At 36.3% G+C, this 11033-nt stretch overlaps 2 protein-coding genes across 5 annotated transcripts; one reads left to right on the forward strand and one right to left on the reverse strand.

The window, feature by feature from the left end:
- Window positions 1-1773: 1773 nt before the first annotated feature.
- On the reverse strand, window positions 1774-4959 carry LOC133690868 (putative pentatricopeptide repeat-containing protein At2g01510). The gene has a single exon (XM_062111133.1). The coding sequence runs from the start codon at window positions 4782-4784 to the stop codon at window positions 2340-2342; it is 2445 nt and encodes an 814-aa protein (XP_061967117.1). The 5' UTR covers window positions 4785-4959; the 3' UTR covers window positions 1774-2339.
- A 1006-nt stretch (window positions 4960-5965) lies between these two features.
- On the forward strand, window positions 5966-8331 carry LOC133692558 (uncharacterized). Of its 4 annotated transcripts, none has more exons than XM_062113602.1 (2): window positions 5966-7055; window positions 7743-8331. In XM_062113602.1, exon 1 carries the CDS (start codon window positions 6129-6131, stop codon window positions 7047-7049), a length of 921 nt encoding a protein of 306 aa, XP_061969586.1. In that variant the 5' UTR covers window positions 5966-6128; the 3' UTR covers window positions 7050-7055; window positions 7743-8331. The 4 variants fall into 4 exon arrangements, with proteins under 4 accessions (XP_061969586.1, XP_061969583.1, XP_061969587.1 ...); XM_062113599.1 differs by having other exon boundaries at window positions 7759-8331; XM_062113603.1 differs by having other exon boundaries at window positions 7831-8331.
- Window positions 8332-11033: the final 2702 nt, after the last annotated feature.

Consider the following 11033-nt stretch of genomic DNA (forward strand, 5'->3'; position numbering starts at 1 on the left):
ATCAAAGACAGCACAAGGGAATGAAATCATGAGCAGAGATTTTTCAAATTGAATTAAAAATTTAAAACCACTCGTACCTTGAGGATCTGAGTATTTATGGTCTATGCAGAAAGTTTAATACTGTTGAACTTCCAAGACGCCAGAATAAAGATACTGAAAAGTTCAATACATCTAGAAAGAAGGTTCCAGATAGCTTTGTAACAGAAGCCATTTTAATTCCGTACTTCGAACCATGATCAAAATACACTGCATCTAAGAACTTCTTTCAACTCTAAGATGAACTGAAATACCACTCTAAATCAATTCTTGCACACACCTCCTTAAGAAAGCTTAAATTACTAAATCAAAGATCCAAGATAGTACCTTATAAAGAATAGACAAGAGCCAGGGATGGAAGGCGGAAGGTGATGTTGCGGCAGTGCAGCATGCAAGACAGCAAGAGAGAAGAGGGAAGATTGGAGGGGGAGGTTGTTGGGAACTTGAGATGAGACTGTGCGAGGAAGAGAAATTAGGGATTGGTTTTTAGTACAGACTTCAAACTTAAGAGAAAAAGAGCTTTTATACGTAGGTGGTTTAGTTAATGAAATTGAACTTTAAGCCCGAAACGGTATATATGGAAGGAGACTGGAAAGTTCTGGCTGAAATTTGTCCGGAAAGTTCTGGAATAATAGAACGAGATTTTAAGTGAGGTGAAAATTATTCTGTTTTGTTTCATTTCTTGAACTGAGATGTTCCGGTCATTCCGGCCGAAACGAAAGGAATTTATAAAGAATTCGTTTCAGACAACCCGATCCAATAAATATCTAAACCCGAACCCGCCCCGTTTTATAAAATATCCAAACCCGTAACCTCCCCGGCTAAAGTATAAAAACCAAAACACACCACATTTTCTCATTAGGGTTTCAGAAAAAAAACAAACAGCAGCCATGGCTTGCACAATAGACTTACGCTTCCTTGACGAAGGCTTCGGCGGCAAGACCTACAAGCGTAAACGCGAACATGAAGCGCTTCAACTAATCATCACCGAAACCACAACCGCCGCTGCATCGATGGAGATCGACGCACCACCGGCAAAGCGATCGGCAATACCTTCAACGGATAATCCAGACAAACCGGTAGCCGTGGGAAAGCCAACATACGATGGGGTCATCGCAGGGAAGGTGTCTGGACGGAAGTGGAAGCAGCCGAGGAAACAGAGAGCGTCGGCGAAGCAAGTGAGCAAGAGGGGCACGAATTTCGAGGAGAGGCAGAAGGAGAAAGAGATAAAGAAAGCATACAGAGAGAGGAAGAATGAGTTGAAGGAGGAGATTAGGAAGAATAAGGTGGAGAAGAGGAAGATGAGGGTAGAAAGAGAGAAGAGGAAGCAGGAGAATATATTGAGGTCTGGTACTAAGTTGCAGAAGATCACTAACCCTAAAACTCTCAAGAAGATTGCTAAGTCTAAGGATAGGAAGTTGCTTAAGGTTGTGCCTGATGAGCTTGTTAACAACAACAAGAAGAAGAATGCTAACAAGAAGGATTAGGGTTATTTTTTTCTTCTGGGTTTTATGCTAATCTTTTCGTACTGTTTATGTTTTTATCTTAGATTCACTGCAAGAATCTTTTTTTTGTTTTTTCTGGAGAGTTTTGGTGTTCAAATCTAATGTGGGCATTCAATGGAAATGCTTATTGTATCCTAAAATTTGGAAATGGCAACACAGTCAAATTCTTGCTTGCTTCAATGGTTTTCTTTAGGTTTTTTACTGTGGAGAATAATGCGTAGAGAGTTAAGGATGACAGAATTCTGTATACAATTGAATTAACAATGTTTCCAGTCCATGAAAAGAGAGTGAGTGTAAAAGATGGCGAGGTTCGAACCCGTGCTGGCGTTTTTCTGGTTTAACAACATTACATGATAAGAGAGTGAGTGAGAAGGCAGCATCAAGCACAATTATGCAGGAAGGCCGATTCTTGGTTGGCAAACTCGGTGGGTTTCAATGGGGTCGGTTCCCAATTTCCCGTTGATTGTGCACCTGGGCCTAGTGGCCCTGTGATTGCCAAAAAATAGGCCGGCAACATCAGTTGTCGTCACGACATCAGGTCAGGTTGTCGGTCCTTTCTGAATGCTGACTTTCTTCAATACAACGTAATAGATAGCAAATCCTGTGTTCGTATGTATAATCCATTTCTTCTTTCTCAAGAGAGGCTGCAAGGATTGGTAAAAAGCAACGCGATAGAGAAGGATTTTTTGCCAAGAGTTGCACCTTCCAGAAGAATCTGTTCACTCTTCAGCTATAACATTGCTCGTGCAATCTTGGGGAAAGGAAAGTGGTGCCTCCCAAAGTTTACGCTCTCAGCATTCACCAATAATCCCCGCAAGAGCAAGATCCATCTCTAAAATGATGGAACCTGTTTGAATCCCTGACTGTAATTTCCCTTCCAACGATTTTTGAGATCACCTTGATCGCAGCATGGCAGTCTGTACAAGCTCGCAAGTTCTTCATCACTAGGATTGGTGATCCCTCTGGAGTATTGATTAGTGCGAATGCTATTGCTAAGCGTTCACTGTGATATTTAAGAGAGTCAATTTTGCTTTCTTTATCCACGTTCTGGTGGGCACAACTGATATCAGGATCGTACCCTTCCTTTTCCATTTGCTCTGCCAACATTTCAATCTTTCGTAGGATTTCCAACTGCTGTGGGTGTTTGTCATCATTTGCAGAAAAAACATGGACCTTATGTTTAATTTCAACCCAACTATATGCGGGAAGCTTACGGACTCCTCGATCCCTCATTGCCTTCTTCACTTTAACTACACTGTCCCATTGACCAGCTTCTGCAAAGATATTGGACATGGTGACATAAGGGGCAGCATCTCTAAGCACCTTCATATTAAAAAGTTGACCAGCTGCTTTTCTAGCCAGCGCGTAGTTCTTATGAATCCTACACGAGTTCAAAACAGATGTCCACACAATCTCATCCGGTTGAAATGGCATCTGACCCATGAGCTTCTCTGCTTCATCAAATCGTCCACTCCGACACAACGCATCGACCATGGCTGTGTAGTGTTCTCTCTTAGGAGCTAGATTATAGACACCAGTCATGTCATTGAAGTATTTCAATCCTTCTTCAACTAATCTGCAGTGGCTGCAAGCAGTTAAAATGCACAGGAAGCTAACTGAATCAGGTTGATAACCTGACATAATCATCTCTTCGAAAGATTTAAGTGTGCCCTTGCCATCTCCATTTTGAGCATATGCCGACAATAAAGCGTTCCAAGTAACTACGTTCCTTTCTGACATTTCTTCAAAAGTTTTAATTGCATCTTTAATAGAGGCACAGTTTGCATACATGTCCACCAGCGCACATCCTGAATAAACATTCATGAAACCTGATCTGATTACGCAAGAATGTAACTGTTTCCCCAGTAAAATTGAAGCCAGATTAGCAGAGGCTTTTAAGACACAGGCAAAAGTAGCCTGGTCAGCACTTACATTAGCTCTGCGCATCTCATAAAACAGTTTCAGGCCATTTTCATGGAGTCCTCTCTGAACATTAGCTGAAATCATGGCTGTCCATGGAACCGTGCTTCTACTGCTCAGTCTCAAAAATATCCTGTCAGCTTCCTCAAATTTGCCACACTTAGCATACATGTCAACCAAAGAATTTGAAACACGAAAATCTGGATCAGCCATTGAAACAACGACCTGGGCATGAAGTTGCCGACCCATTTGAAAATCTAATGAACTTGCAGCTATGCTTAACATGGTTGGAAAAGGGAAATTCTTGCGATCAAAAGTTGTAAACTGAAGTTCCTGAAAAAGATCAATTGATTCTTTTACTTTTCCGACCCAAGCATATGCTGTGATGATCACGTTGTAAGAAACACCATCCAAATCCGGCATCTCATTAAAAAGCTTCCTCACTTCATTCACACAATCATGTTTTGAGTAAAAATCAAGGAACGCATTCCCCACAAACACATTCCTAATAAAACTGGTCTTCACAACAAAACCATGGATTTGTTGCCCAAATGCTGTGTCATCTAACCCTACACTGGCACTTATAACTGCTGCAAAAGTAAAATCGGAAGGCTTGAAACCTAAATTTTGCATTTCCACAAAAAGCTCAATCGCTTCTTCATTCAACCCATTGTTTGCATACCCTGTTATCATCACATTAAAAGAAACAGAATCCCATCCACACATTTCCAAAAAGAGCCGACGAGCTGAATCTAGGCCACCTGTTTTATAATAAGAATCAAGCAATGTATTGCAAACTCTATGGTTCAGATGGTGACCAAATTTGACAATCTGGGCATGAGCCTGATATAATTCTTTGGCCACTTCGAGGTCATTGCACCCAGTTAAAAGAGTTATATAGGTGACATAATCAGGCTGAGAACCGGACCTATGCATATCGGCAAAAAGCTTAAACGCATCTCCAAAACGATTACTCTTCGAATACGCACCAATCATAGTTGTCCATGCGACTACAGTGCGTTCGTCCGTATCGTCAAAAATTCTTCTAGCAACTGTAAGATTGCCCGATTTGACGTATCCAGAAATAATAATGTCTATAGAGAATGAGTTTCTGTTAGGCATTTGATCAAGCAATTGGCGTGCTTGGCATAACTGCCCTCTTTCGGAAAGATCCTTGATCATGAAATTGAAGCGGCTCGTGATGGGGTCGAAACCCGTTTTAACGATTCTGGCATCGATGCAGGTCTGGAGAGTTTGACGTGAAGAGGCTCCATGTAGGGTTTTGAGTTGATATGCCCTGAATGGTGGTGCTTTCACTTTCATGGAAGAACAAAAGAAGAAGAAGAAGAAGAAAAGAAAAGTTATTCGCGCCGTGTCCTCTTAATTTAACCGTTGCAAGGGATTATTTCATTCAGAAATTAACATTAAAATTAAATTAAATTAAATTGAAAAAAACAAACTAATGGATACTTGCATGGTGAATTGATAAATTTGCCTTTCATTAACAAAGCTAAATCACTTGATTTAGGGGAATATAGTCTTTTACACATGTACTTTTTCAACCTTTTTTTTATTTTCTTGATTTATTTGAGTTTTTTCAATTTATTCTCAATATTTTATTTTATTTTTATATTTGATTTTATTTTTAATTAATATTTTTTATCCTTTGATTTATTTATTTTTCTTCATTTTTTCCTTTAATATTTTATTTAATCTAATATTTAATTTTAATTTTAATTTTTTAATTTTTTTATCATTTTTTAATTTATTTTTCATTTAAACTCTAATTATTTTCTTTCATTTATTTTTTGTAAAATGTTTAGTCCTTATTATTTTAATTGTTAATTTTTTATAATTAAAAATTTTACTTTGTTATTTTTTCATGTTTATATTCTATAAAGTAATTTTAATATCATGACCCAAGCCACTGATTTTAAAAATTAGTCTAGTTTAAGTTTTTTTTTATTTTAAATATATTAATTTTTTATTTTATTAATAGACATTGATTTGTTGGGCTTTAAGTTTTGTAATTTGCTTTGTTTTTTTTTTATGAAGTTATTATTTTTATTTTATATCAGATTGCGAGTTAATTAAGTTAATCTAAGAAATTTGAGTAATTTTTTTAAAAAAATTTTTTAATGAAATTTTTTTTATTGTTTTAATTTTATTTTCTAATATTAAATTATTATTTTTACTTTTCATCGTAACACATTTATACCTTACTAAATTGCAAGCACTACTAAATAATAGTTTGCTAAAGAATATAGATATTGAAGCCGATCCAATTTGATGGCATGAATTAGAAAATTCACGATTCAAAGCTTCGATTTTAAGTTGAATTAAAAAAAATATTAACTCTATGAAACCTAATTGTTTCAATTAGAATTTTAAAAATTTAATTTACCCAACTAAATTCATTCCTAATTTAATTAGTTCAATTCCAATAATTATTTTTTAAAATACTAATTTAATATAAATTATTACTTTAGACCGATTCGTAATTCAGAAACTCTAAAAAAGATTTCCATGAGACCCCGAACTAGTTGACCAACTAAAGCTCAAAAATGGCTTGGTTTTGCTGCTGATGGTTGCTTGTTTCTCATCAAATGTCTGTCACAGCCCGATCCCAAAATCAGTAGAGGAAGAGGAAGAGGAAGAGAAGAGAGAATGGGAGGAGGTGTATTTTACTACATATTCTCATCAGCAGCACTGATAGCACTAGCACTCTACCATCTCATCTCCACCACCACCGCCTACCTCAAATCTCCACACGCTTACATCGCCAAACCCTACTACCCTTTCTCCTCCTCCCATCGCTTTAAATACCTCCAGCTTTACCTCCTAATCCTCTGCCTCCTCGTTGCCTTTGCTCACCAAACCCTAGTTTCCTCCGACTCCGACCCTCTACTCAAGGGGAGTACACCTGTCCACCGCTTCACCTCTCTCCAATCCGCCGCCGTCCTCTTCCTCTTCCTCATCCTCTCCCTTTCTCTCCTCATCTCCGACTCCACTTCCCTTCTCCCTCTCCCTTCCGATCTCTTCTTCGCCCTCGCCTCCGCCGTCTTCTTCCTCCAGTCCTCATCCTCCGCCTCCTCCGCCTCTGTCCAGACCTCCGATCTCCAAGCCAAATGCGACTCCGTCTCCGCCCAAATCTCCGCCCTCGCCGCCCTCCTCTGCCTGATCCTCGCTTGCCAGCCTAGAATGTTCGTTGCGGATGTGGGATTGGGCGGGGCTGTTTGCTTGCAGGGACTCTGGATGCTCCAGACCGGACTCTCGCTTTACGTGGACGCGTTTATTCCGGATGGTTGCCACAAATTGCTGGATGTGGTGAGTGGTGTGGAGGGATCGACGAAGTGTGAGTTGGAGGATTCTAGATTGAGAGCGGTGGCTATTTTGGATCTGGTTTTTGTGGTTCATGTCATGTTTGTGGTTCTCATTGTTATGGTTACTTATGGTGTTATTGCTAAGAGTTATGGGGTTCGAAGATTAGGAGGATCTTACGAGGCTTTGCCTACTGCTGCTTCTTCAGTTGCTGATTCTTCTTCTAATCATATTCAAATGAAGGCCTTGACAGGCACGCAGGCCTGATCTTTGGTTAGTTCATTCTTTCTTTCCTTCTATTTTGATATGAGACGATGATGATGGTTATGCTACGTGGGAATTGAAGAAGAAAGAAAGTTACTGTATCACTTCTTTTTACATTTTACGTTGAGTGATTGAAAGAGACATTGTAACCTCCTGAAACTTGACCAGTTTTTGTGCATACAAACCCTTTTGCTTTTTTATTCGGTAGCTCTGTTTCTTTATATCCAATTGTGTTGATTTTTGAATATTTGTGTGTGTTTCTTGATTTCTTACTTGGTTAGCATGCCTTTCAATGACTATACTCAAGTCTTCTTCAGTAGATTTTACTTGGTGTTTTGAGGTTCGAGTAAGGTGAAACTTGTTTCTGTTATCCAGATATCCAGCTGTTGCTCCTGCATTTTTCTTTTCCTGCCCAAGATTGCATTTTGTAACAATGAGTAAGCTGATAGGCACACTATTGAGATTTTGAGATTGGTGGTTGCCAGATTATGAACTATGTTGTATCCCTTGAATGTAACTTTATAGAGCAGGCAATGCACAATGAAATACTTGGGATGACGCATTGATAATTGATGCTGCTGCCTTCCTACACTCCTTTTGTGCCTGGCATCTTAAATTTAACGCCATGATATAAAAGAACTATGACTTGTTGGCTTCTCAAGAGTATCTACTAGGTTTGTTATATGATCATTACAGAATTTTATTGTCCCAGGATCAACATAGGTGTGTCAAAAAGTCTTCCAGGAAAGTGATAGAATTCTCATGCTGGTGTGGTGGTTTCTAGGTTGTGATCAGGGCAAAGATTTTCAAGGCTGAATACAAAGGCAATAGATTATATAATATCAGCTTGTAGCGAGTACTAGCGTTTCCTTGGGATATTGACCCTGTTAAAGGACTGTTGAATTGGTTGTCTTTCTATGTTTCCCTCTACGGCCATCATTATTTTTAAAGGCAAGGTCGTTTTCTTGTTGCTATGTTTGCTCACTGAGTTGAATGCGCCAAGCCTCAATCATTCTCTTTTGGAGTACATTCTTGGTGCTTCCTTGGGGCCACCTGATGGATAGCTACCTTCCCCGGGACGTCTTTGAGGTTGTCTATATTTAGACTTGTTATTTTTATTTTTGAAAGCACTTAGACTCTTGAATTTGTTGAAGGTCTTTGGGTGTTCTATCATCACATGATCCAGATTACCAACTGGTGAACAGTTCACTTTTGGCGTAACTAGCTGAATCAATTTATCCTTCTAGAGAGCCAATAGAATGAGGAGAACGGTTGAGTTTTTTGAGTGACTTGTCTAATTTCTCTATGATTTCTTGCTTCCTCATACTTTAATTTGTCCAGTGGACAAATTGGGCAGTTAGCATAGAAAATTAAAACAATGCTCCAATTAACATAGTAGCAAAACGATTTGACGAGGTAGTATACTTTTGAATGTCGTGATCTTAAACCACAACATTTATTGATGTCACACAACCGTGAAATTTACAAAAACTTAATTGATGTCTTGTTCTAAACCACCTACATCAATTAAGTTCTCCAGTAAACAACTATTGAAGAAAGAACTGGAGTGTTTAGTTATGGGAAAGAGATGCTGGTCTGAATTTATGAGGGGTAAGAGAGGGTAGAGGTCGGGGCAGGGACAATTCTCATGAACATGTGGAGTGTGAGTAAATGCTGGTTTGTAAATAATGTCTAAAGGATGTTGATTTCTGTCACCACCACTCAAAGAAAAGTAGAGGCAGAGAAGAGTTCATCATATATCATTCTAATCATCTCCCTGTCTTCATACATCCTCTGTGTGGAAAACATTTTGGGTATGAGAATGGTTAGAAGCGTGGGCTTGTTATTTTTTGAGAGAGAAGAGGGTTGAAAACCATTCCACTTATCCGCCAAAAACTAATTGAAGAATAGGATGTAATAACTTGTACGAGGAAGAAAGTCAAATGAGGATCTGATAATTTAGGTAATCTGTGAGTGAGAAGACAAATCAAGGATGAAAATTTAATTGATTTTGAGTTTAGAATTGTGGTATCAATTTGTTGATGTTTTGAATAGTAATATTTATTATGTATTGGTTTTTTTAATCATGATATTTAGTAAAATTCATGTTTATGTTTATCAAACGTGCAAGGTGAAAATATATTTTTTCATTAATTTTTTTTTAAATAATGTTATTTTTACAAAAAAAATTTAATTATTGTGTTAATTAAAAAAAAAACCTTAGTTTGTTTAATTTCCTCGCAAGGTAACGAGATAAAAATTTAACATGTTTGGTCAGCATAAACGGAGACGACGCAACTTAATTTTGTCTGTCCCCGATACATACAGAAATTGCTTATATAATTTCTAAAATGACAAGTCATGCCCATCAAGGTCATGGATTCTGCACGGATTTTTTTTTACCATTGTATTTGATGAAACAAAAATTGGATAAAACACCTTTGAAAGTATAGAAAATATTCAGATGTTTTCAATGATTTTTTTAATAGAAAAAATTTCAATCATGTAAGGATAGATCCTATATAATTCAGGTCAGTTTAGGTCAACTTGTTAAATTTACGACTTGATTTTTGAGACAATGATAATCTTATATAAAGTATATCAAAACAAATTATATATGAAGATGAATTCTCAATTAACTCAAAATTGAAGAATGAAATTGAAAAAAATAATCAATTAAAAAAACAAAAAAAAAAATAAGTCAACTCGAGTTAATTTGTCAAATTCATTACTTGAGTTATGAGATTGTGATAATTCTATAAAAAGTAAATTGAAACAAATTATAAAGCTCAATTTCCAATTAATCTAATGTTAAATGATGAAATTGAGAAAAAAAAACAATGAAAAAAAAACATAAAAAACAAATTGAGTCAACTCGAATTAACTCATCAAACCTAACCTATGATCTGGGTTAAAGAAATAATTAGAAAATAAAATAGCAAGTACAAAAATAAGTAATAACTCTCAGTAAAGACTGGTACGATTCAATTCAACATTTTGTTCGTTTGGGTTTGATTGTGTCATAGCTCTATAATTAATATTAATCCAGATTAGGTTATTGGTTGGATGAACTGCATTGCTAATATTGACTCCAAAAAAAAAATGATAGGTACAACTAGTCCGTGAACAACAAGCTATCGCACTAAAAAAATTAGATAGGTTTGATCTATAGTCATTTGGCCCTCCTACCGTAAAAAGATCTATTAAATTCATCAAGTTGTTCTAAAGGATCAAAACAGCTAGTTATTAAGAGAATTTCTTATTGGTTCTCTGTAAAATATTCATTTGGACGAGAGCTTCCAAATACATCATAAGCTAAACCTGTGCTGACGAATAACCAACCTGCAATGAATAGAGAAGGTATAGTAATGGTATGAATGACCCAATATTGAATACTGGTAATAATATTAGCAAAAGAACGTTCTCTTGTGTTTCTAAACATGAGACCGAGATAAATTCATAAAAAGCAAATAAAAAAAATATGTTTACGTGTCTATTTGACTTTCCTCACTACAGGTTGACTAATTGTTTTTCTAATGCAGAATGTATAGGTGTTATTAACGTGTTTTTTGATATTGAGTAAAAAATATAACTGTGAATCAAAAAGTCGATGCTAGAATGTGTAGATGTTATTAACATGTTTTTTGATATTGAGTAAAAAATATAATTGTGAATAAAAAAGTTGATACTTACATATAATCAACTATAGTAAAAATCATATGCGTTAATAAATACATGTAAGATCTGAAGCTAATTTTTAATGTAACAAAAGAATAGAACAATGTTGTAATTATTACAATGAAACACCATTTCCTTAGTCTTTGTATAATAAGTTTTTTTAAAAAAATGTAAAGAAAAAAAATTACAAAAAATAAAGACAAGAAAAAAAATAGTGATTAATAGATCAAGTATAAAATGATAAAAATACCAAATACAAAAAGAGAGAGAAAAAACTTGTTTTCTAAAAAAAAAAAAATAATGATAATT

This window comes from Populus nigra, chromosome 4 (assembly GCF_951802175.1).
Source record: "Populus nigra chromosome 4, ddPopNigr1.1, whole genome shotgun sequence".
NCBI classification, from domain to species: domain Eukaryota; kingdom Viridiplantae; phylum Streptophyta; class Magnoliopsida; order Malpighiales; family Salicaceae; genus Populus; species Populus nigra.

Bases quoted from the DNA above. Each gene is read 5' to 3' on its own strand.
- LOC133690868 (XM_062111133.1), bottom strand. From the start codon at position 4,784: ATGAAAGTGAAAGCACCACCATTCAGGGCATATCAACTCAAAACCCTA.
- LOC133692558 (XM_062113602.1), top strand. From the start codon at position 6,129: ATGGGAGGAGGTGTATTTTACTACATATTCTCATCAGCAGCACTGATA.